General features: G+C 38.0%; 1 protein-coding gene across 1 annotated transcript in view; it reads left to right on the forward strand.

Moving 5' to 3' along the window:
- LOC123315471 (unextended protein) overlaps nucleotides 1-27,838 on the forward strand; it is a 227,137-nt gene that overhangs the window by 192,254 nt on the left and 7,045 nt on the right. The window contains exon 9 of the mRNA XM_044901167.1: nucleotides 13,585-13,817. Coding sequence (XP_044757102.1) covers nucleotides 13,585-13,817 — 233 coding nt within the window. The remainder of the gene's footprint in view (nucleotides 1-13,584; nucleotides 13,818-27,838) is intronic.

Here is a 27,838-nt window from a genome sequence, read left to right on the forward strand (position 1 = left end):
TCATTAAAAAAAAGAATGTAAAACATGGTAAGTTTTTGCATATGGTTCATAAGGAATTATTTCTTTATCACTGGAGAGAAAACCGATGGCCGATTAGTTGAAATAAAGAGGTTTTCGATACAAATTCGCCATCTATTTAGGAACAACCTGTAACTTTTTTCTCTTGCATATTAGGGTAGTAAAATCTAAAACATGGTTCAAGTAACAGTTCCTGAAAATTTCATCGTTTTGGCGTGAAGGGAAAAGAAATAGCTGAGAATTCAAGACGAAAAACAGTTTTTTGTGAATAACTCAAAAAATATCCACTTTACGGCAAGGGTGTGATGCATACACTCACATTATTTTTTAACGTAGATTCAATATCTGCCATAAAAAAATGGGGTTCTAATTTGAAAAAATTGATTTGTCACGATTTTGTCATCCCTAACTTTGAAAGCGATTTTTTCACCCCCTGTATCATGAATCGCGATTTCGATTTCTAAAGTAGATACATCAATCTTACATCTTGAAAAATCCCAAAAATGAAAATTTTCCGTCCAAAAACCTCGAAGTTATTCTTGTTTCAGCGGAGCTCTATTTTCGATTTTTTTTTTTCGAATTTTCCCGCTCAGAGAGAATTTTCCAACCAAAACTGAAAAATGTTACATCAAAATGACTTGAAATTTTCTAAGGAATCTATTTCTGCAATAAAAAAATGGTATTCTAATTTGAAAAACGGAAGTTGACGTCATTTCCGGAAAAACCGGAGGTGCTCATGCCTTGAAAATATTTTAGATTTCATCAGCATCGTTAAATACTTATAAATGCTGAATTTCATGAAAATACGTTCAGTAGTTTCTCGTATAAATATGGGTGAGGTTCCTCGTGAAAGACCCTGTATATGTTACTTGGGGAAATATCAAAATAAGTTACCGCAGTAGACAGACAGTTTTCATAGTTTTTACATCTTGCCAGAGGCCTTGAGTCAGCTGTAAGTACGAGGGCGTGGCAGTATATATTCAGGCGGGTTCGATTGATATGGTGAGTTTGTTCTAATGCTGAACTATTTTTTATACTTGACAAAAAATAAAAATAATACCTAAAATAAATAATTCCATTCACTGTTGGGTTCAAATTAGCAGTGCTGTGCCTAAGGTGGCGACACCGTTACAAAGCCTACACAGAACACAACTGATTCTCCGAACTCAAAAAAGACACAGAGCTTCTGAGGGGTACTTCGATACCTATGGAGAATCAGGATAATATGAATGAATGAATGAATATGACTGAAAAATACATGTACATTAATAATTTCATTATGAATGATTCAAGATGGCGACGATTGAGGACGAACTAAAATTGCGTCTCGATAAAGGTGACAAAAAACCCGAACAAAAGTGTGCAGGTTGTGACCGTAAAGTTGTGAATTCGGTCCAGTGCGGGAAGTGTTTTGAAAACTTCCATCCATCATGCATTAGGCTGGCAGGAGATCGCAAGGATGCAATTTGTAAGCACGTACCAGTGGAGAAAAGTTCAGAAGAACTGTCATTATCTTATGATGAACTGATTGTTCAAAATGAGTTATTAAATTTAGAAAATGAGTACCTGAAAAGATTGCTAGAAGAGTGCCAGGAAAACAACAGAATCCTCCGAAAAAATAATATACTCCTTTCTGATAAGGTCAGTTTCAAAATTCAAAAGTCGGATCATGAATCCTACAATCAAATGTTGAAAAAAAATGTAAATGTTGATAAATATGAAAACACGTCAATGGAGAAGAGACAGACGCAGAAACAAACAACTGACCTACGACCATCGAAAGACAAATTAACTTCTGATACCCAACTCCGCCTTGAGACTGGTTGCATTGGATACAAAATTATTCCCTGTGAGCAGTTTAGTTAAACTGCCCATGTCCGCCTTCAGTATAGAAAAAAAAAAAAAGAAAAAAAAAAGGTTCTCCCAATTATAAAGACCATACAAGTACAAGGTTGATATAACTAATACAACAGAGTTACATTTACAAAAAAAAAAAATTAAAAATTTACAGGCTAATGATGCATCTGCCCAAGATGCAGCAATTCCCTCAGTTTTAGCTTAAAGGCACGCACACTATCATTGAAGACATCAACATCAGCACATATACCATTGAATTGTCGACATATAGCATATAGAGGTGATTTAATCATCATATTAGTCCTGGGTTTAGGAAGGTACATCACCTGCTGAAGTCTACTACCATTGCGCGGAATACGAAAATTTAGCTTGGCCAGCAAATCAGGGCAATCCATATAGAAATTGAGCAGCTTGAAGAGCACAAGACATTGGCAGTAGATTCTTCTGACAAGAACGAGAACCTATTCAGAAGCGTGTTATGGTCAAAACCCCGAGGCGGGTAAACTCCATCCAACCTAAATGCCAAGAACTTTAAGAATTGCCTCTGAACAGATTCCAGTCGATCGACGTGAACTTTGTATATTGGACCCCAGACAATACATCCATACTCAAGCCTGGAGCGAACAAACGAATTGAAGAGGACAGTAAAACAGTTGGGATCCTCAAAATCACGACACGCCCTAAAAATGAGGCCAAGCATTCGCTTTGCAGCTGTTGTGATAGAGTTATTATGGTGAAGAAATGTTAATTTATGGTCAAACTCAACTCCCAAATCCCTAATCTGCCGCACTCTTTCCAATACTACCTGGCTTATAGTGTAGACATGCTCAACCAATGTGCTCTTTAGAGTGTAGCTCATGGTTTTGCACTTATTAATATTTAGTGGTAGTTTATTTACAGTGCACCATTGGTCCAGCACATCCAGATCTTGTTGGAGTAACCTACAGTCATTCAAAGATGATATAGTCCTGAAAAGCTTGAAGTCATCCGCAAACAACAAAAAGTAACAGCGCAATTGGTCACCAATATCATTTATAAAAATTAGGAATAGTAGGGGTGCCAAATTACTGCCCTGAGGAACGCCGCTGAGTGCAGGGAAGGAACGAGATTTATGACCTCTAAATTCCACATATTAAATACGATTGGTGAGGTAAGAAAGAAACAGCAGGAGCAACTGACGGTCGAAGTCAAAGCCTTCCAACTTCTGCAATAGAATTGTGTGATCTACTCTGTCAAAGGCCCTCGAAAAGTCGGTGTATATAGCATCCACTTGCAACTGATTGTCCATAGCCTCACAAACAAATTGTGTAAACATTGCTAAATTAGTAGACGTAGATCTTTTGTTAATAAAACCATGTTGTCTATCCGATATGAGGTTCCTGACAAGGGGAAAGATTCTGTTATATATACACATCTCGAATATCTTTGCAAAGTTGGATAGAAGAGTAATAGGTCTGTAATTCGAGATGTCATTTATTTTCCCGGATTTAAAAACTGGACATATCACGGAAGTTTTCCATATATCTGGGAAGCAACTACTCTTCAAAGCCAAATTATAGATTGTCTGCAGAGGCCTGGAAAACACATGAGCACAGTCCCTCAGAATAAAAGCTGGTATACCATCAAAGCCACTGGTAAAATTAGGCTTGAGCGCCCTCAGGCAGTACAGGACCTCATATTCATCAAAGGACCTCAGTGAAATAATTTGACTGTTTTCTGAGATAGGATACGAATGTTGGGAAGGATCACCAGCTGATCGATCAGTATATGCCCTACAAAAAAAATCAGCAAAAGCATTAACTATCTCAGGAGGATTGTTGTATTCGACATCGTTCAAACGCAATATACCCGGAATTCTCGAGGTTCTCTTTTTATTGTGGAAATAACTCCAAAACGCAGATGGATCACTTTTTATAGAATTTTCAGACTTGCGCTTATAATCTTCATAGGCAGCCGCAACCTTGCTCTTTACCAAACTTCTCAGTGATTTAAACCGGGCTTTCAAGGAATCGTTGTTGTAGGTTTTCAGTTTTTTGAATACTCTACTTTTCTCTTTGATGAGGTTAATTATTTCTTTGGTGTACCAGGCAGGATATTTGCTATTGAAATTTTGCTTGAGAGGAACACACTCGTTGAAAATATTGAAAAGGGTATTGTAGAATGATTCTACTGCTGAGTTGACATCATTGTGGGTCTCTAAGAATGCCCAGTCTGTGCCCAAAATCAGGGAGTAGAGAAGTGGAAAATTGGACCTTGCAAAATTGAAGTTTATTACTGACTCATCAAAAGTGATACCAGCAGTTGGCTTACGATAAGTCAATGAAATATCCAGAGCAGGATGATAACCGTCTTCAGGGACAAATGGAAACTCACCTCGACGGACACTGCAATCTATATTTGAGAAAACCAGATCTAGAAGTCTGCCCGAGCAGTTAAGGATGGAATTGAACTGCTCCAAGTTGAAAAAACCAGCGAATTGATCAAGTCTAAACAACTTATCACCATGCCTGTTTCTTTCATCGCAAAACTCTGGTTGATTAAAATCCCCGAGAACTAGAATTTTGCTTCCGTATAGACATTCCAACGACTCCAGCATATCAAACAGATTCAAAATGTGCAACATATTTGCCTTCGGAGGTATATAGACAACAAATATACAGAAAACATTATGTTTGTAAAGTATCTTGCAGCCAACAACGTCAACGGAATAGAAATCAGCACTAAAACCCGCCAAGTCAATTTCACAGTCACCTCTAATCGCCACCAGCACTCCACCACCACGAGAAACCGAATTGGCCTTTAGGTTTCTGTCACATCTATACACTGAATAATTGCCGGAAAAAAGTTCCGCGCTATATACATTAGGCTGGACCCATGTTTCAGCTACTGCGACTATGTGATATTCACCTATTGAGGCAGACTGAAGAAAGTTGTGAGTTTTTGTATTCAGTCCTCGAACATTCTGATAGTAGCAACGGAGACTGTGTCCCGCCTGTTTAGACCCCTCAATTAGTTTTCCTGGACGATTTTAGTATAGGTTCATTCTGTGAGAACAGGTGTTAATGTAAATCAGTTAACTATTTGCGAAAGAAAGATGTGATTATACATAAGTTAACTTGAAATTATACGGAAATAATTTTAAAAAGGAAAAAAAAACTTGGGTATTAGAGTGTTAAGTCAAAGTCAACTGACGGAAGTGAATGACAGCAGAATGAAATAACACAACCGAACTACGATATCGGACGAAAGTAAACAAAACAATAATACGGAACAAGAAAACACGGGGAGAAATTCAAGCAATTCGGAAATTCCATGGAGGACGATTAAACCGAAACGCCCAAAAATTATTGGTACAGCGGTAAGTACAAACAATGAAAACCAAACTACATTTCAAGGTAGGGACGTTCGCGTAAAAAAAGTATGGCTATTTCTTTCGAAAATTAAAACAGGTGTAACGGAAGAAATAATAAAAACCTATATAACAGATAAATTGGAAACGTCGAAAGAAGAACAAATTATTGTGAATAAAATAAACACATATCACCAAATTGCTGATAATGAATGTTTCCAGGTAGGACTAGACTTTAAGCATAAAGAACAGGTATATGACTGTAAATTCTGGCCGTCAGGGGTTGCTTTTTCGAGGTACCGATTTAATTATAATAAGAAATCGGTAGGCATTACATCGTTTCCGACAATTTTTCAACAGGAATCTACGAACCCCAAGTAAATTAGCACCAACTAAAATAAAAATAATCAATCTCAATACACAATGTCTCAAAAATAAAATCAGTCAGTTGAATTTGCTACTGAATGAACTAAACCCAGAAATAGTGTGAATTACTAAGCATTGGTATAGTCGAGATGAGAGTATCCTTTCCCCTCATATTATGATTGACAATTATAATATTGCTGACTACTTCTGCAGATCAAAACTTAAATGTGGAAGAGCCATGATAATGGTCCGAAATTCGCTATCATATAAATTAATTGGAAGTATCAACGAATTTAAGGAAGAAATCAGTTTAGAAATAGCAGCAATAGAAATCCCCGAACAGAAGCTAATAGCATTTACTGTTTATAGATCACAGAAAGCGAACTTGTATAATTTTTTGAACAAGTTAGAACAAGTTTTTGAAAATATCATTATGAACAGAAAATACTCAACATATAAGTGGATTATTTGCGGTGATTTCAAACGTAAATATGTTGAATGAAAGCAAAGAGAAGAATAAATTATTGGATTTATTCAGATGCTACAATGGTCACCATAAATTCGAAGAACCATCAAGAATAACTGCCGACACATCGACTTGTGATGATAACGTTGTCTGCAACTTCAATCCCAGTAATACAAGTACTTCGAACTTGCACATGGGAGATCATTCTGCGCAGATTATGTCATTCATATCTGAAAAGAAAAATCCAACCTCAAATGAGTGTAACAAGACCTACAGGAAAATCACAAATCAAGGAATAAATAACAACAAACTCAAACTAAATTCAATTAACTGGAAAAAAATACTCACCCCCTTAGCGGCAGAAAAAAGTTAAGTGTTCTTCAATCAGCTAAGAAACTTGTTCGAGGTTGAGTTTCCTGAAAAGAATAGAAATAATAAAAACAAAAATAAATATATCATTGAAAATAATGATGAAACAAAAAAAAAATAAAAAATAAACTGGACATACTGGACACCATATTCAGAGTGTCTAGATCTAAAGAAGTTCTTAGAGAATATAACCTGTGTGAAAAAGAATTGAAAGAGTGTTTGGAAAACACCAAGAAACAAAGAAATGAAGAACTTATAAAAAATTCAAACAACAAAACTAAAACAATATGGTCTATTATTAAAAGGGAAACTGCAAAAAATAAGAATACACAAACTAACTGAATATTAGACGCTAACGCCTTCAATCGATATTTCTCTTCTGTGGATGAGCGGATGTTGAAGATTCCTTCAAATTGCAAGAGTGAAGCTATCAAGATATTAGAGCAGAAAAATCTTAAAAGATGTGAATTGGTAATAATTCCAACGAATTAGAGATAATAAGTATTATAAAGGAAATCAAAGGCAAAGAAACACCGGATATATATTGTATGACAACCACATTCATAAAATCCATCTGTATCGAAATTGCAGAACCACTAGCCATAATTTTCAATAAGTGTCTTTCTGAAGGTCACTTTCCAGAAGCACTTAAGACTGCTAGAGTATTGCCTATTTACAAAAAGGGCGATGATAATGATCCGTCGAATTACCGTCCGATTTCGATTTTACCGACTTTGTCGATAATTCTAGAAGAAATAATCATAATAAGACTCTCAGCGCATTTTGAAGACAACGTCATTCTTGGCAGCCATCAGCATGGATTCAGAAACACGAAATCGACAACAACGTTGCTGTCAGGCCCGCCGCTAGCTGTCCGAGCGCCCGCGTGCAAATACTGTTATGCCGCCCCCAATAGGGTGCTACATTAGCGGCGTATCCAGGGAGGAATTCAGGGAGGGGGGGGGTAACGCCAAGTTTTAGCGAGGGATCTGAACTGATCTTGAGTGAAAAGCGGGGAAAGGGGGGTTTAGATCGTTCCCATTCGAAGATTTAGTGTGAAAAACTCTTTCCTGGGGAGGAGGGTTAATTACCCAAGTACCCCCCCTAGAGTCTTCTCTAGAAGATGGTGTTCAATTGAAATTAAAGCTAAATTACTTAATCGGGGGCGGCAGTGCCCCTCCCGGAAATATACCTGAAAAAAACACTGCAGTGAATTCACTGAATTCCGTGGATATACGGAAATTATCGATGTTGGACGCCTGTCCTCCTGTACCTCCAGAGAAAAAGTCTCTCTTAGGAGAATGGGGAGACCTTGCCGCCCCCAATGTTGAACGGAGTTGGAGAAATTTCAAAGCAGTTGCCAAAGTTTCGATCGCATATGGCAAAATTTCTATGTTTCTATGACAGTTGGCAAAATTTTAAAGCAGTTGGAGTTGCCCTCCCTTTTTTTTTCTCTCCCCCCGCTCACCACGTTGTTTGTCCCCTCCAAAAAAAATTTCAATTTCAATGGATTTGCCGCCCCCTGAATGTGCCGCCCTTGTGCCGGGCACGCCTTGCACGCCCTCTTACGGCGGGCCTGGTTGCTGTTGGCGCTGCTGAAGGACATAGTCAGCGCACTTGATTCAAAGGGGATAGCGAAGATTTCTTCACGAGATTTGTCGAGGGCTTTCGACACTGTAAACCATGATATTCTTATAGATAAGCTCAAATATTATGGACTGAGGGGTCCAGCCTTGAATTTGATCTGCTCGTTTCTTTCAAACAGATCACAGTGTGTTCACTGGAATGGTGCGATGTCGAAGAAGGGAAGCGTGGGGTCTGGAGTTCCTCAGGGTTCGAAGTTGGGTCCATTGCTGTTCATAATCTTTATGAATGACCTGGATTTGGAGTCTGATGGTGTCGAGAGATTTGTCAGAACTCTTTTATTTGCTGATGACACCTCCTTTGTCATGAAAGCCTCAGAGGAGGCAAAACTCCAGCTGACAACTGAATATGTGCTACTGGCCTCTGAAATCTGGTTCCGGTTTAACTCCCTCTCCATCAATGAATCCAGAGATCAATTTCTCCAAATCAAAAGCCACAAAAACAATTCAATAAAATTACTCGGATTGATGGTGGACGGAGCTCTATTTTGGGAAACACATATTGTTGAAATTAGGAAGAAACTCACGGTAGCCCTGTACTCTATTTCAATAGTGAGTAGATTTTATTCTGAACAGGCAGCTCTCATTACCTACTTCGCCAATTTCCATTCAGTTGTTTCATATGGAATTCTCCTGTGGGGTACATCAGTTGATGGGAAGGATCTCATGATTCTCCAGAAAAGGGCAGTAAGAACAATCTTGAACCTAAAACATACAGACAGCTGTAGAGAACTTTTCAAAATCCTCAAAATACTTACCATACCAGCAATATATATTTTGGAATGCGCCACATATGTTCACAAGAATTTGGAAAACTTTCCTGCCAATGGTTTGTTCCATCGGATTGACACAAGGAGTAGAGATAAACTTACCATCCCTTATCATCAGAGAAAATTCGTCCAACAAGGAGTCGATTACTGGGGCCCAAAAATTTACAATAAACTTCCCCTGCCATAAAGCAGCCTAACGGAAAGAAATTCAAAAACAATTTGAAAAATATGCTACTTAAAATTACCATATACTCTCTGGAAGAATTTTTCCAAAATGAAATTTAAAAATTTGTATTTTCTGACGTGACATGTAATGTTTTGATGTTGAAATAATTGTTATTATTATGATCTTAGCCTTGCGGCTTTCACACTCCTCTCCAGAGGAAAATTCACTCATCCCAGATATCTCAGACATCAAAAGGATTAAGCTCTGTTGAAGCCCTTTCCAGGTTTTCGGGCAGATCGGGCTCCTTGGCTCCCTACCGCCGGTTGGATTCCTGCTCCACCCGCACTTTCTGTCGGAGCAGACGGTGTTCCTCTGAATTTCCCATGTACTTGCGTACAGTTCTCGCCGTTCCCAGCAGTACCGTCTTCTACATGACCCTATAGATATTTTCGTCCAGCTGAAGTTTCCTCAAGTTCTCTAGTAGTTTCTTCGGTATCAGGCCTGTAGATGATATGACAATAGGGATGGTCTTGACATCTTTCAGCTTCCACTGTCTCCTGGTTTGCTCCTCGAGATCTCTGTACTTTGAAATTTTTTCAGTGTGCTTATCTACTGATGGAGTTCCGTAGAAGTAGCCTTGCTTAGAAAATAATTTCGTAGTCCTTCAATTTCCTGGATCATACGGTTGGACAAATCAACAATTCCTCTACCCCCAAGATGTCGTGGCAGCTCGGTCCGTTGTATTGAGCTTTTGGGTTTTATTGTGTTCAGTCAGCATCGTCCTTATTTTTCTCTGTAAAGCTGCTAAATCGGTGGTGGTCCAAGAGATGATACCGAATGAATAGCTCAGCGCCGAGCAAGCGTAGGTATATCAATACCTACGCTTGCTGATAAAAAATCTGATAAAAGCTATCAAGCTTTTATCAGATTCTTGCTGTTAAGGCCAGTTCTCATTATCCTTCTCAATCTTCGGGTGAACTCCTCCGTTAGTTCTTTCTTCATCTGGCTCTGATTGATTTTTCTTGCCTGTTTCATGCCCAGATATTTGTATGTGTCTCGTTCCTTTAATGCATCAATTCCTGCACCTTCCTTGAGTTTGAACGTACCATCTTCTATTTTCCCTCTCGTTATGTTCAGCAGTCGACATTTTTCTAGTTCAAACTTCATTTTGATGTCTTCCGAGAATCCTTCCACCATTTTCAGCATCTGTTGCATTTGTTTTTTGGTAGATGCGAAGAGTTTCAAATCGTCCATATGAAGGAGATGATTCAGTTTCATCATAGTTCTACTGCCGCTTTTGATGGCAAATCCGTAGTCCGTAGAATTCAATCTATGAGACAAGGGATTCAGGGCCATGCAGTACCACAGAGGGCTCAGCGAATCTCCTTGGAAAATTTCGCGTCTTATTGGAATAGGTCCTGTTGTAATGGAGCCATCTGCCGCTTTCATTTGGAGACTAGTGCGCCAGGTTGACATGGCGTTTTTCAGGAACTTACCAATATTAGGATCCACCTTGTAAATGTTCAAGATAGTTAAGAGCCATTCGTGAGGTATGGAATCGAATGCTTTCTTGTAGTCTATGTACGCAGCGTAAAGATTCCTTCGCTTGGAGAACGCTTGATTGCAGATAACTGAATCAATTATTAGCTGTTTTTTGCACCCTCGGCTCTCTTTGGTGCATCCTTTCTGTTGCATGGCGATGATGTTTTTCCTTTCGCAATGGTTGTGAATTCGGTTTGAAATGCACGATGTGATTAATTTGTACATCGTTGGAAGACGTGTGATTGGTCGGTATTTGGATGGGTCTTCTGTATTCCTTTGGTCTTTAGGTAACAGGTACGTTGTGCCATGTGTAAGGAATATTGGCATTCTTTCAGGATTTTCAATGACACCATTTATTGCGGAGGTCAATTTGTCATGCATGTTCCAAAGTTTCTTGATCCAGAAGTTCTGTGATCCATCAGGCCCAGGTGTTTTCCAGTTGTGTAGTCCTCTGATAGCTGATTTTACTTCTTCAATTGTGATCATGTCATGTTGCATCGGCTCATATTTTATAGCTTCAGACTTTTCATCTTAAATCCATCCGGTATCTCCATTGAACTGAGGTTTCGATAAAGGAATGGGACTGCGGACAGCAAGTGTGGCTGGCTGCACCGTCTACGTCGTTGCGATGGCTACCCGGCAGGCCAGACATTATTATTATTATTATATTATTAATTATTTTGTTAAATTATTATTTTTATTTTTGTCAAGTATAAAAAATAATAGCAGGGCCGCCGCCGTCAGGACCGGCAAACCGGGCACCCTGCCGGGGCGGCACATTTTGGGGGCGGCAAATCAGTTGATAAAACGATACCAATTTTTTCACACCAAATTTTGTTTTCTTCAAAAGCGAAAAGACGAACATTATGAATTATTAGAGTGAAATCGAAAAGGCGATTTTTGCGCTTGGTCGCCAAACAATTCACATATGTTCTTCTCAAAGTACCGAATAAAAATGCATATCAACCAGAAACAAGGGGAATACCGCCAGATGGAAAACGATCAAAGATGCCGCATTCTACTCATAAATAACTATCAAAGTCAGCCTGTAAATATCTCCACCGCAGCGGCCACTTACTGTGCCTTTTTTTGCTCTCTAGCAAGTCGGTCTCTTTGATAAACGTATAGTTTCTGGGACGGCTTTCAAGATAATTCAGAAATAATTTTATATTCTGTTAACCAATCTGAATTCGAAATGTTTATTTCTGGGAGGAATTTAAAATAGTTGAGAAGCAAGAATACCTATCAAACCTTTACAATAGTATATCGTGTTTATACGAATTGAGGCAGTTATGTAGATTTTCATATCTCTTTATCTATGTAGTTTAGAATTTCAAATTGCATCATATTGAAGGTCCGTTCTATATCTGTATTTTTCAAACGATCCACTGTTAGTAGATATATAACCCACTCTCTTGTATTCTTTTTTTCTTATCTTTTTTTTAGATTCAACATTTACTAAGGCATATCAATTCATAAAAAAGACTTATCTCTGAATATCTAACTTTTGAACATGCTGTACGTTATTCCATAAAGAATGATGTACTTAAACTCATTATAGTGTCCCAGCAAGGTGGCAAAATATCATTTTGCGGGGGCGGCAAATATCTGGCGGCCCTGTATAATAGTAAGTAAGTGAAAAAAAAAACAGTGAAAAATAGCATTAGAACAAACTCACCATATCAATCGAACCCGCCTGAATATATACTGTCACGCGCTCGCACTTACGCCTGATTCAATGCCTAGTAAGATGGACAACTATGAAAACTGTCCGACTACTGTGGTGACTTATTTCGATAGTTCTCCAAGTAACATATAAAAAATTCAGCTTTTATACTATAACGTTAGTTTAAGTAGATACATTTTTTTTGGGGGGTGTCCGGCAGGGGGTTGAAATCATACGTTTCCGGCAATAGATGAAGTCTTTTTAAATATTATTCCAAAGAAAATATCAAAAAACTGACTTTACTATTTTAACATAATTGTAGTGCTGTTTTTTACATCTTTGTTACCTATTACCTTGCAAAGTTACCACTACCCAAACCACATAGTCGACCCTCGTTCGTCTGTGTTGGTGACGTGTCTGTGTTGGTGACGTGTGCAGACAAACTTTCAGGTTTTACGAAATGATGTGCGCCTGGCTGTTGCGGACTCTTGGACTATGACCAATTGATTTATGTTAACTAATGTGCGATGTCAAGTTCACTCTCAGGGCACTTTGCTACAGAAACTGTTCGTCAAAGACCCAAAATGGTTAGACGGCGTGCTACAAGCTACAACAGCAGTAGAAGTTTTTTTCCACATTTTCGGAGAGAAATCAGCCTTTCAGTACTTGCAGAATGATTAGTCGATATCTTCGAGATGTTACAAATATTTCAATTTCCCTAAGCACTAGCACAGTTGGAAAGCGGGCTCATAAAATCAATTCAACTTCGAGAGGTTTGTTGATAAGAGTTCAACCCTTTCCCAAACACAAGCGTCAAAGACTAGAGTGTGCGATGGAGCGTGATCAATGGCAATGCGTAGGTTCCTACTCTTTAATGACGTGCCCAAATATAGCATTTTTTTCATAGTCGACGGTACGAGCGTGGAAACGGCCGGCCATTCATACGAAAAAACCGCCGCTGTGTACAGAGGTCCATCCTTTTCCAGGAGACACGATTATGGTTGGGAGTGGTGTTTGCGTCGATATCAAAACTAATTTATTAGTACTTCCAAGAACTCTCAGCCATATGTTTATGAAGCTGCCCCAGAATGTCATGCAGATATTGACAAAGATTGGGTGATAATGCTACATAGATCCCAACACCACCATATATGATTACTGCCAGATATAATTAAGTTATTACACATAACATTCAAGATCCCCTTACCGGAATCCAATTGAGCACGCTCGAGACTAATTATAAAGAGGACACAAATTAATTCAGTATCCTCAACTTACAGCAAGCAGTTTATTTGAAAGGCTGGTTTACATCAGAGCATCTGTCGCCATTTTAAGAAAACAAGTTCAATTCAAACATTTCTGTTTCTTCCAGCTGAATCACCATCAATCCCCACTTCTACATTGGGCAGTCTAGAATCTTTAAATATTGACAGTTTATTGAAACATTCATTCCAACCGGACTATACTGTGCGGGCATGCACAGAAGTTTTATACCTTTTGATCAAACGTAGCTTGTATCTTGCTGCTAAGAGAGCTACTTTAATGGAAAAATGCCAGAAAGACAATCAAACCACGGGTGAACAATTCGATGAAGAAGTTGATAAGGTATGTGCTTATGAGTAGAGATGATATTTTATTTTGCAGTACATAAGTGCTCACCGCTTCATCCGTGTTTCGAGCGGTGCGTGCCGCCTCATTTGTTTCTGAAGGAAATGGGGAGGTTCCAACATCTCGCAACGTCTCGCAACACATCGCAACAAAATGTTGCATCCGATGCGTTTCCAGACTGATAATCGCGTGTTTTACATTTTGTAACATGCGTGATCAATAAATTCGGCACTTTTGATTTTTTGTTTTCTTCTAATGTCAGCGGAGAAAAACGAATTGTTTTCAAATAATGTACGCTAATGGAAATCGGATTATCCAAATTTTCTGCCAAAATTTCTCGAATACAACAAATACGGTAGACAGAAGCTCACCTACTGCCCCAAACGACGTACTGGATGTGTGTACCTACGTCAGCTAAATACTGTGGACTGTTACGGGACGTGTGGGGCGCGAGAGGTAGCTGCTGCACCAATCAAGGATCAGTTCGAGAGAGCAGTGTACTTGCCGCCGTCTAGCGTCTACGCGTATATTTGCATTGGCGTTCAAAGAAGTTGTCAAGTAGGTTCGCCCGTTATCTGGAGTCTGAAATACATCGGAAATGAAAAATAAAATTGAATACCCAAATAAAAAACGTTACGTTCACGTGAAACACAAAAATAAATAAGATATTAGTTGGGGGTACACGTGTACATGTGCACATATTGGGCAGCCGCCATTGAATGGACCTTATATTTTAAAATATTTGCAACGATTCATGACCTCCGGTTATACTGGATTCATGATGAATCATCACTCTCAGCCTTGAAACGTCCATTGCTGAATATAGGCCTCCCCAAGGCATTTACATCTTTATCTGTTCTGTGCCGTTGCCATAAAATTAGTATGGATTCTTTTCAGGTCATCGGTCCATCTGGTTGGAGATCGGCCTCGGCTTCGCTTATCTGCTCTTGGTCGCCATTCTAGAATTTTCCTCGTCCACCTGCCGTCGTTTGATATTGCAATATGTCCTGCCCAACTCCACTCAGCTCTTGTTATTCTGTCCAGAACATCATCCACACCCGTTCTCCTACGGATCTCCTCGTTTCGAATTCTGTCTCTTAGACTTATTCCTAGCATCGATCGCTCCAACTTTGTCAGGGTTAAAGTCTCTGCCCCATAGGTGAGAACTGGTCAAACGCACCTGTTAAAAGCCTCCTTCTTCAGTTTGATCGGAATATCGCTCTTGAAGACATCACGAAATTTGCCATATGTTGGCCATCCCAGTATTGTTCTTCTGAGCAGTTCTGCTGTTTGGTTGTCTCTTATCAGTCCTCACTTTATACCCCAGATATATGTAGCTATGCACCATTTTTCTGATTGTTGTCTACACTTAATAGCTTATTAGGGACTAGATTGGTCATCATTTTTGTTTTTTTGCAATTTATCCTCAGTCCGACCATTTGTATTGCATTTTTAAGTTCTTGGATCATATTCTATTTATTTATTCATTTATTTGTATAGAATACATGCAGTGTGAACACCAAAATAGAATTTCTCTATTTTGGTGATGTATGCTTTCACAGTATGCATTGTTCAATTAATGGTGTAAAAAAATAAACGCACCATTTGTTCTTCAAATATTTCAATTCTAGGGCGATCGATTTCGATTTTTAAATCATCATCAGGCCAGCTGAAAGACATATACACGTTCTGTTCTGTAAGAGCATGCAATCATATATAATTATGACTATACCCTAATCAATAGAAAACACAAAACTATAGAGAACATGTTAATTGATAATAAATCCAAAACAAAGTAAGAACTAAGCGGAATATATAAAATTGATTGCGCCGACTGCCCAGCTTTTTACATCGGTATGACCACACGTAATGTAAAAAAGAGATTCAAAGAACACCATAGGAATCAACCGAGATCAGCTTCAGGTTGCCATCTAGAAGAAAACAAACACAATACCAGTTTTGAAAATCTAAGAATACTAAACAGAGGAAATAATTACCACAAACTATAACGTTACTTGAACAATTGGAGATTTTAAAAAATAGAGATAAACAATTCCTACTGAACGAGATATCAGATTTCAATCTGCGCGATAATAATCTCATCAAGTTGATAAATAGAGCAAACCAACCATAGCAAGAAGAACTGTACAAGATTTGGCATCTGACAGCTCGGACATTTGACAGCTCATCCTCAATTTCCACTACGTCTCGAAAAAGCAGTCACATATTTCACGTCGTACGAATTTATAAAATTTATATAGAATACCACACCGATAACAACTTTTTTATGATTATTACACCAAAAATCAAAGATTATGAAATATTCAGAATATACCGCTAAGAACGGTAGGTAAAATATATATAATTGCATGCTCTTACTTAACCCTTACCTACATAATTACAACAGAGAACAGAACGTGTATACCTATGTCTTTCAGCTGGCCTGATGATGGTTTAAAAACCGAAGTCGATCGCCCTAGAATTAAAATATTTGAAGGACAAATAGCGTGTTTATTTTTTTACACCATTAACAAAAATAGAAGTATATAACAAACAGTACACATATAAATATAGAGCATAAGTATACTAAGACAAGCTACATATAAGACTAACTAAATATTGATATCTAAGTTTCTAATCCATGTTAGTGCTGTAACATCATATTAACGGCTTCTTTTAGATTTTCAGAGATGAGTACGAAATCGTCGGCGAATCTAAGATGATTGAGTTTCTCCCCATCGTTACTGATGCCCTTGTTTTCCCATTTTAACTTTTTGAGGACAGTGAAGAATAGTTCAGGTGATGAAGTATCACCTTGCCTTACGCCTCTTCCTATTCTGATTTCCTTTGTCTGGGGTGGAAGTTGATCGTTGTATATATTTTTGAAGACATTTGTTATCAATGGTCGATTCGGCATTCAAGCACTGTAAGTGGTCGTTGGTGCCGTAACGAGCTCGAAATCTGGCCTGCTCTCTTGGTTGGTACAGTTCAAATTTTGATTCTAGTCTATTTGTGAGAATTCTGGTGTACAACTTTTAGAGATGATTGAGCAAGCTAATAGGCCTGTAGTTTTTTAGACTCGTAAATGAGTCGTTCCATGAGGTTGGGATTTTCTGATTATGTAGGCATAGATTCCAGTATCTTTTGTATCAAAATTGGTCCTCCCAGCTTTATAGCCTCCGTTTCTCCCTCATCCTGTTCAGGAGCTCTGTTATTTTTCATTTTATGAAGTGCGTAGTATAATTCATCGCGGGATATATCGGGTATCTCTTCGGACCTTGGTTTTGTATCTTCTGTAGTAGTTATTCTCTAGTCTGATCAATTTGAGACTTATATAGGGTTGTGTAATACTCTTATACATGAGTGATAAGCACTTGCTTTTTATGGCCGTATGCACCGTTTGATTGAAGCTTAAGCTCTAAAACTACGTCTTAGCATAGAATCTCTATGGAAAAAAGGATGTTTAAGGAATTGATCTCGTTTAATGAAACGCTGCATATGGCCATTAGTAAGTTAATAAGCAAGTGCTTATCACTGTATGCATATTATAATTTTCCAATGCATTTTCAAATTCTTTGATTATTTTCTACAGAATTTCCAATATGATATGTAATTCGTTGCTGATTAGATGAATTATTAAACAAACCTATATACACATATAAAAGAATAATAAATAAAGATACCATCAAGGACCTATGCAACAGATTAGAGGAGCAAGATTGGAGGACAATATCTGACGTGGAGGAATCGCAAGTTGATAAGCAATGGTACAACTTCATGCAATGCTTCACAACAGCTTTCAATATGGCGTGCCCCAAGAAAAAAGTGCCCTTACAAAGAACAAATAAGCCATACCAACATAATACAGAGGTGACTGAATGTAAGAAATGGCTAGATATTTTGCTTGCATGTAAAACAATAAATGAAGCTTTCACGAAGGCATACAAAAAAACAAAAAAGAATATGATTTGCTACTAACGAAAGAAAAGGGGGATGAATACAAGCAGAAAATATTAAATTCCGATAATAAAACAAAAAGTCTAATTCAAGCTATAAAAGAAATAAAAGGTGAACTCAATCAACAACATATTTCAATAGAAGGCCAAATTGAGGACATTGCTAATGATTTTAATAATGTAACGGGTTTTCCTCGGTGCACTCGAGCGCCAGCTATTCTTTGGGAGAATAGCAGATCTACCCTGGTAGCTACTAGCCGAAGACAAGGTTCCTTGGTGTCTGGTGTGTTAGCGACAACCAATGAAATTAAAAATCAACGCACACAAATTATATTTGTCGACTCTTACAAGGAAACACAAATGGCACTATTACAAAATTCGTACAGTGACTCGAAATCAGTGAATTTACAGGGCAAAACGGACGGAATGAAACGGGATCCGATCTCAAAAGTTATACGGGGGTTTACGGACTTGTTCGCCAGCCAGAACCTAAGACGCACACTTAACGGACAGATATCGGACTTCAGCCAGGTTAGGGGATGAAAAATTACAAAACAGAGTCACGACGGCTCACCCCAAGGCTCGTTCGGCACTCCCCGGGTATCCACACCAGCAGAATGCCTCCCTAACCTTAGGGGTGAACACAGGAACGAGGTAAAAGACGGGAACTGAGAAAAGGGTGCGCCACCCCACAGTGTCCTTGGTACCCCCCGGGTATCCACACCAGCAGGGTACTTTAACGACAATAGGGGTGAAACTAAGAGAGACGGGAAATTTCAGGGAAGGGTGAGCCACCCCAAAGTGCCTTCGGTACCCCCCGGGTATCCACACCAGCAGGGTACGTTAATGACAGTAAGGGTGTAACTCAGACACGGGTATAAGAGGGATGCAGACGGAGACTGAAGTTCCAATTATATATAAAAAAAACGGAGTGTCGTCTTACCTATCGGTTTGGCCACTTGCACTCGCAAAACAAAAAGAATCGCCCAAGTACGGTGAACAAGAAAACAAAAAAAAGAAAATTGGAATTCTATTCGTTGAAAAAAAACTAAAAGAAATTTTCTGATTAGTACGGCGGACGGCACTAGTCGTAGGCAAGTTCTCGTAACAGGCGAAAAACTAAGTGACAGCAGGTTAATCGTAAGTGAACACTCGGTGAGTAAATCGTAAGTGAAGTGACCCGCGGGGGAACATCTGATTTTATACCCACAGGGGGGTGCGGAAATCAGATGTGTCCGACAGTCGAAATTCGGTAAATTTGTGTCGATGAAAACGTCTTAATTTCGACTTATCTAGCTAGCGACCAAAAAAACACGGTTATCTTCCAATTCAAGATGTTTTATACGGTACGACATCGTTTTTTCAGAACTGAAAACGGAACAAAAACGGTGCGGTATGTTTACAATTCCGAACGATGTCGGAATCCTGAATTGGAAATTGAAAATATTTTTCTCCAAAATTAATTCGAAAATGAAATTACTTGAAAATGAAAACTAAAAGATTCTTCTAAAATGAGGGGGTAGGTTTGAAAAACCATCCTCTCATTACAATATCTACTTCTCAGAGGCAGACAAAAACCTCATAAAAGGACTTGAAGAACATTCCTTTCACTAGTGAAATCAAAATAAATAAGAAAAGTTTAATATTTGACACCATAACAGAAAAACAGATCCAAAACATATGTTCATTATTAAAACACACAACGAAAGTTGTGTTCATCTATACATCTATACCACATAGATGAACTTCCAACAACTGTCGTCAAGGCTACCATAACTTATACAAAGTATCCACTATTGACCATTGACTATCAACAATTGTTTAAAGTATGGAATCTACCCTAAAAAACTGAAGGAGACAATAGTGATACGGCTATTTATGAGTTCATGACTGTAATATTATAAGCTTTGAAAAACTCAAAAATGATCTTCGGCCTCTTCTCAGACTTATCAATCAACTTATCACTCTTTTCATAAATTACCTGCACACCATCGTGGATGAAAGAGATGAAACCATCAATTAATGAATGAAGATGAAGTCAATTACGCTGATAATACAAATATATTATTGAAAGCAAACACTTTTCTTGAAATGACCATCAAGGCAGAAAAAGTAGTGAAGAAGTGGTTTATCAAGAACAAATTGTGTATGAATGTAGACAAAACAAGCATAATTCTTTTCAAAACTAATCATGCCGTTATGACACCCCAGAATATCTTAATTTGTCAGACTCTAAGATACAATTCAATGAAACAACAAAATTTCTTGGTATATGCATAAATGAAAATTTGAGCTGGGGAGAACCTATTCAAGAGTTATCAAAAAAACTTTCAATAACCTGTCATCTTCCGAGGGTAGTAAAACAGTATTTGGACATAAAATCTTTAAAAATAATCTATAAAAACTCTTTCGAATCGAAATTGAGATATGGGATTCTATTCTATGGAGCAAGCTCAAATATAAGTAATATCTTCAAGATACAAAAAAGAGCACTAAGAATCATCCTTGGCATGAAGTCGAAGGACTCTTGTAGAATTAAATTTAAACAGAATGGTCTTTTAATAACAACTGCTATCCACGAACAGGCGAATCTACTTTTCTTTAAGAACAGACATTATTATACCGAAAACAGAAGTCAGCACTACAATACAAGAACATCACAGATTTTGTACCCAGCTCACAGGTTTACAACAACAGAAAAGGGGTCACAATACCAATCAGTAAGATATTTCAACCATTGTCCAATAGAAATCCGAAAAGAAACTAATATTAACGTATACAAAAGAAATATCTAAAATGTTCTGGAAATTGAATCATATAGCGTAGAGGAATTTTTTTTAGGAAGGTTGAAACCTTCCTAAATAGACGTACAACTTTGACACAATTTCATTTCTAATTGTTTGTAGCATGATGATTTGAAATAAAGTGAATTATTTATTTATTTATTATGATTCCTATTTGTTAGATAGCAGCAATGATTTAATTGACAGCTCAACAGGATCTATGGTTTACTTCAAAATGCTTTATTGTTCAAACGATCGAACTAAATTGGACAATTCTTTTTTGTTGAGTTTATTATTGTTAGAGCAAGGTTTATATAACAAAATATTCCCAAAAAAAATTGTACAGAACAGAAAAAAAGGCATTCCTTTTTCTTACGAGCAATCATAGAGTACTTATAGGTTTTCGACATTTGGACAAAAAGTTAAGTTATATCGAGTAAATCGAAAATTTAAAATGATGAGTTCGTTATTATTATCTACCCTAGAAATAATTTAAATGGCAAAACTAGGTTTGCCGGGTCAGCTAGTAGTTTAATAGTTGTAGAGACAGCGACGAAAAATCTCCGAATTTACTCAAGCTAGCCTTTTCAAGTTTATTACAGTGGTTGTTTACATAAACATACTGCTTTCAGTCGAGCTAATCTGAAAAAGAGTGGGCTATCGAAGCTGTCGTACCTATCGAGATCACCAGTGTACATATTGTATATAAATGAGAGTTATTCTGGTGAACTGAAAGTGGAAACAAAGATATTCCGTCGGTCCCAATGTATGTGTAACTCTCGTCAGTTAGTAAAAAATAGTAATTTAGAGTGTGAGTAGACTTTGTTAATCCTAGCAGTAAAATGACGTCAGCAATTTTCTTGAATTGTCCCCAAAATTTTATCCAGTTCTTGACATTCCCATCAAATTTTTGCAGTTCTAATTTTGGATAATTTCAATTGTTCGATTTTTCACGCACTGATTTATTTAGCGTAAATACCATTTCTTGTTTGATCTTGATAATTTCTTCTCGTAACATTTCTTGCTCGGCGAGTTCTTTCATCAATTCGTCTTAATTCAGTGATTCTTCTGACATCAAAATTTCTTTGAAATTACTGTCAAGGTCGAAAATTCTTTTTGCTTTATCATCAATCGTTATTTTCCAAATTTCAACCGCATTTTCATCCTTCGTCCCACCAGAACTGGAACGCACATCAGTAATAATTTTCTTGATTCCTGTTCTCAGGGTTTCCCGTTCCAACCGCCAATAATTCAACATATCCTGGCAGGATCGCCAAATATAAAATCTATCAAAGCAGGAATGAACTCGCCTGTTATATGGACGAAAGGAAAAATGTAACTTTTAGAGTCTCTCAAACCTTTTTATTAATTGACAACTACTGTCTCCACAATTGTTCATATAACTAGATGCAAAGATTATAGAGTAGAAAGATAGGAAACGCCCTCATGTCGCTAGTACTTGTAGTGGACCTACCTATGTTAGACAAAGAATATTATTGAGCTATTATCACAGAGCACTAATGCACGTAGATTAATGGTGATTGTTCTATTTTCCATGGAGATGATAATATCAAAGATTATAGAGTAGAAAGATGGGAAACGAGGCGACTAAAGCGATTTGAGCGCCATCTGTGTGTCACGCGTGTTTTTAAGACGCTAGGACTGGTTAAAATATTAATTTGAGTGCCATTTGCAGAAATATATGAAATTTTTCAAGATTTCAGACGTCAATTTTGATCAAAGAGGTTTTGAATGTTTTGATTCTCATACCGCTTTTTGTTTATCTGGCTCGTTCTAGTTGCTGATTTTTGAAGTTTTTTGTCTTATTTCTTGTTGAAAACATCAAAATATTGTTCGAAAATTATTGAATGGTGAAGAACGGTGGATCAAATAATAAAATATATTTTACGTGATTAAGTTTTTCACTCAACTAAGGAAAATGGGAGCGTAAGTATTAAAAATCGTAACATGTGAATCGGTCATTCATTGATTCTAATTTTCAGTGCTCCGAAGTGGATAAAATTCTCAGGGCTTGAAGACAATTACTTCAGCAAACACTACTAATTACACCATGTGCAATGAACATTTTACTGCAGGTCAATTGAGAACTGTTCATCGACGTAAATTGTTGTATGCAGAAAGCATCCCTTGCATGAACGGCCTATTAAGGGGAAATTGCGAAATTATGATCTTTATAGGTCCATTCAATTGCTACTCTTTCAATATATTCAGAAATGCAGAGGTTTTATTGATTTCCATTTGGGAACCGAGTGACTGTCAAATTATTGTTTAGAAAGTCAAAGTTTTATGAAACCTGCTGTGAATGTTTTGTTCATTCATTAATCAATTTGTATATTGTGTCATGAAGAGACCATATCATTAGGAAATCATAAAAAAAGCACCAAGAAACTATACTGACAAACAGGCCTTGCATAAGGTTTTTTTTTAGTGTGGTTCTGAAAATTCTTTAAATAATACCTACATATGTAAGTAACTGGAATATGTATGCTATGATACTATATTGAATATTGGTTCATATTGATTTCTGATATATGTATATTTTACAAATTCCACTTCATTAATTCAGAACAACCTTTTGTACAGAAACAACACCTTCGACGTATAGCAGATCGCCATATACTTTAGTGTCCTAGTTAAAGCTTCATTTATTGCCCACTATTTCAATTCTTGTAAATTTTTTATGAATTGCAAATAGCACATCCAACAGCGTTTTTCGTTGATATCAATTGATTCCAAACAATGTTTAGATGAAAACTAACATCCTGATCACAAAACAAAACCATACTTTTGTTTTGACGTTCAGGATGTTTGTTTTCTGATAGAAACAAAGTCAATATTGGAATGCAATACGAGAAATAGAATTCGAATTTCGCGCCCCTCAATTAAAAAACAGAAAACTGTCATCAAAAAGTTTTCCTGTATTGACAGTGCGTTTTTAGCGCCATCTCATTGTCACGCGTGTTTTCACTGGCCAAAATGTAGTCGGTTTTTAGTACTAGCGATATGAGGGCGTTTCCTATCTTTCTACTCTATAATCTTTGGATAATATATTAATTTAGCGTCGATTGTGACGGACGGAATAAAGTTTGATAAAAATACATAAGAGTTTTCCTTCGAAGAGTAGAGAACATTACAAATGGCGACGAGGTGAAAAAAACGTGGTGTTGAATTGTGGAAAGGTGGCAGTTTCTTCCAATAGATTTTACTGAGAACGCACAAGAGTTTTCAAGCCATGGAGAGTTATAAGTCTCCGTTTTCTCCATTTTCCGTGCGAAATGCAACTTCTGTAAATGACTGGGATCGTTGGAGGCAAACTCTGGAGTTCTACTTCACGGCCGAGAAAATTGATGATGCCTAAGTAAAACAAGCAAAATTACTGTTGCTAGGTTGTCCAGAAATTCAGGATTTATTTTTTTCGTTGCCAACGGTGACTGAATATCCAGAAAACTATGAAGCATATTCTTACACAGTGGAATGTCTTGAAGCCAAGATTAAGCCAAAGAGTACCAAATGGTATGAACGCCATATATTGAACCATATTCGTCAAGAAAATGGCGAGTCCATTACTACCTTCCTAACACGGGTTCGTAAGCAAGCAAAGTTCGTTCGTTCCGAGATTCCTCGGCTCTCGATGAAGCCATTCACATGCAGATTATTGAAGGTTGCCTTTCTATGGAACTTCGTAACCGTTTACTAGAAAAGGAGGATATGACGCTAGATCAAGTCGAAAAGCTAGCCAGAACCTTGGAAAGTGTTACTCAGCAGTCCAATGCTATAACAGGACATTCTGTATCTCCATCTCAAAATTCTTCCTCAGTTTGCCGCACTCCTCATACAAATTCACAAAAGAGTGGTAAGAAGGAGTCTGATAATTCGCAGTCTTTCGGTTCATCCACAAGGTTTACTTGTTTTTGTTGTGGAAATGAAGGACATCGGTCACGGGATCCTCAATGCCCTGCTCGAAGTGTAATCTGCAACAAGTGCAAGAAGAAAGGTCACTTCGCAAAAGTTTGCAAGTCTCGTTCCCAGCTTAATGAGTCGAAAGCAAAGGAGTCACAGCCATCTTCATCCTCCGTCAAAGTAGTTTGTGATGAAAACGTTTTTTGCGTACGAAATCTTATTGAGCCAAATGACGAATTGGTTACTTGTCACTTCGGTGGAGTTCAAAAAAAACATGATGTCAAAAAAAACATGGAACATGTTGTATCGTAAGGGTGTTCGATTCTTGAGTTACGTCCCAAACCCAGATGTCAATTTCTTCGATTCTTCGATGCTTCAAACGGTTCATATAGAATATAGAACTGCAGATTGGTGAAAATATCCAGACAGCAGAAGTAATCGTTGTCAAAGAACATATCCAAACACTTCTTGGCCGTGTCGATGCTAAGGCCCTCGGAGTTCTTCGAGTTGGTCTGAATGCAACCAAGGACCTTTACGTTCGAGTAGTTTCGACACCAATAAAAGAGCCCTTATCCAAATTGAAAGAGTTTCAGCTCCAGATTCGACAATCGACAAATCCGTTCCTCCAGTCATCCAGCCCTTTCGAAGGATACCTTTCGCATTACGCACCCGTATAGAAGAGCAAATTAATGAGTTGCTTCGATTGGATATCATTGAGCGCGTCGAAGGTGCATCTCCTTGGGTTTCTCCCATTGTTCCGGTTCCGAAAGGACCAAATGAAATTCGTCTTTGCGTTGACATGCGTCGTGCAAATGAAGCTGTACTACATGAAAAACATCCAATTCCAGTGATCGATGATATTGCACCGTTGTTGAAGGATGCTACTGTCTTCAGTAAGGTTGATCTTAAGCAAGCGTATCATCAGATCGAGTTAGCACCCGAATCAAGAGAAATTACAACTTTTGGTACACATTTGGGGCTGTTTCGTTATAAGCGACTAATGTTTGGATTAAAATGTGCTCCCGAGATGTTTCAACGCATTTTAGAGAATATCTTATCAGGGCTGAAAGGTGTCTTCAATTACTCAGACGATCTTCTCATTTTTGGACGCACACTGGAAGAACACGATGCCTAATCTTAAAGCAGTCCTTTAACGCTTATCAGATGTTGGTTTCGTAATCAACCCTGGAAAATGCCTGTTTCGAAGAAATGAAGTAACTTTCCTTGGACACATCATCAGCAATAATTCTATTCGTCCAATGCTTGACAAGGTACGTGCAATTAAGGAGTTCCATGCACCACGAACAGCAGAAGAACTGCGAAGTTTCATAGGGATGGTGTCCTACCTGGGCCGTTTTATTCCTCACTTCTCCACAGAATTTGATGTACTTCAGAAAGTAGCTCGTCATAATCCGTTCAAGTGGACAGCAGAAGCGGATCAAACATTCATTCACGTACAATCTTTGCTTTCTGAAGATACTTATCTCAGTTTGTTTGATCCTGAATTGCCAACAATTGTTATGGCAGATGCAAGTCCAGTAGGTCTTGGCGCAGTGCTACTACAAAGAAAGAATGATCAATTTCGAGTGATATGTTATGTCAGCCGTTCTCTTTCTCCAATTGAACGACGGTACTCTAAAACGGAGAAAGAAGCTTTAGCTCTGGTATTTGCAGTGGAAAGGTTAAAAATGTATTTAGTTGGTCGTGAATTCGACCTGGTTACGGATCATAAACCGTTTTAAACCATTTTTGGTTCGAGGTCAAAACCGTGTGCAAGACTAGAACGGTGGCTTTTGCGAATTCAAGGTTACAAATACAGAATTATACATGTACCAGGCAAGAACAATATTGTCACGCTTAGTTCCACCTACAAATATCGTAACAGAAAATGATATGTACGAGAAGAATTTAGTAATGGTTGTACACAGTTTAGTTCCAAGAGCTATTACCTTGAAAGAGATTCGTACTGCATTAGGAGCAGATGAAATTTTAAAGTCTGTTTGTGAAAGCCTTCGTTCAAATCGACGAGTCACTGAGAAGCCATATTCTGCATTAGTCGAAGAATTATGCATTGTCAACCACATTCTTCTACGGGGTTCTCGCATTGTCATTCCAGCATTACTACGGAGACAGGTATTAGAGAATGCACATGAAGGTCATCCAGGTATTATAAAGATGAAGGAACGCCTCAGAAGCAAGGTGTGGTGGCCTGGGATTGATAGGGAAGCAGATACATTTGTTCGCACCTGCGACGAGTGTCAGAAGGTTGGTAAGTCAATCACTTTGCAAGAGATGTCTCGTCGTACTCTCCCTGATGGACCTTGGCAGGACTTAGCCATTGATTTTAAACCATTGCCATCAAACAAACACTTATGTTTTGTAGTAGATTACTTCAGCAAATTCATCGAGTGCAAGGTCATGAACAAGACCACAGCTGAAGCCACGACGGCATTCCTGCAAGAAGTTTTTGCGAGGTTTGGCTATTGTTATTCAATAACATCCGACAATGGTCCTCCTTTCAATTCTGAAGAGTTTTCAAATTTCTGTAAAGAGTTAGGTATCATTCATTACAGCACTCCACCTAATTGGGCTCAAGCCAATGGAGAGGTAGAAAGGCAAAATCGCAGTATTAACAAGATTATCAAAATTGCTATGCTGAAAGATAAAAACCACAAGCGGGAGTTAAACAATTATCTCCTGATGTATCATTCAACTCCTCATTCTGTAACTGGTATTAGTCCGGCAGAACTCATGTTCAATCGCAAACTTCGAGACAAAATTCCAACGATGAGAGAACGGATCGAAGTTCCAGGTGTTCGAGAACGTGATGCATACCAAAAAGCGTTGTCATCAGAAAGACTCAAATATGACTCAGTTCCTGACAAAGCATTTGAAGTTGGAGACGAAGTTTTGGTGAAAAGACCTTTTAGTCATCTTAAATCCGATTCCAAGTTTGAAGGGGATACAGGAACAGTTACATCAGTAGATGGTCCATTGGTCTCGGTTAATACACCTACGCCTTCAATTCAACGTCATAAAAATCAAGTGGAATGGTATGATCATCGTCCAACTGAGAAGTTAAGAGAAGATACATTACCTGAAGCGATCAAAAGTGGAGAAGGTTCACCACCTGCAGCAGTTTCGTCACGTCCAGTTCGCAATAAGCAGAAACCAGTTTGGCAGAAAGATTATGATTTGTCATAATCATTTTCTGCTTTGTTTATTCAGTTCATTTGTTTTTGTTTTAACTTAAACGTAAAAAAGGGTTTGTAGTGGACCTACCCATGTTAGACAAAGAATATTATTAAGCTATTATCACAGAGCACTAATGCACGTAGATTATGGTGAGTGTTCTATT

The sequence above is a fragment of the Coccinella septempunctata genome, chromosome 6 (genome assembly GCF_907165205.1).
Source record: "Coccinella septempunctata chromosome 6, icCocSept1.1, whole genome shotgun sequence".
Classification (NCBI taxonomy): domain Eukaryota; kingdom Metazoa; phylum Arthropoda; class Insecta; order Coleoptera; family Coccinellidae; genus Coccinella; species Coccinella septempunctata.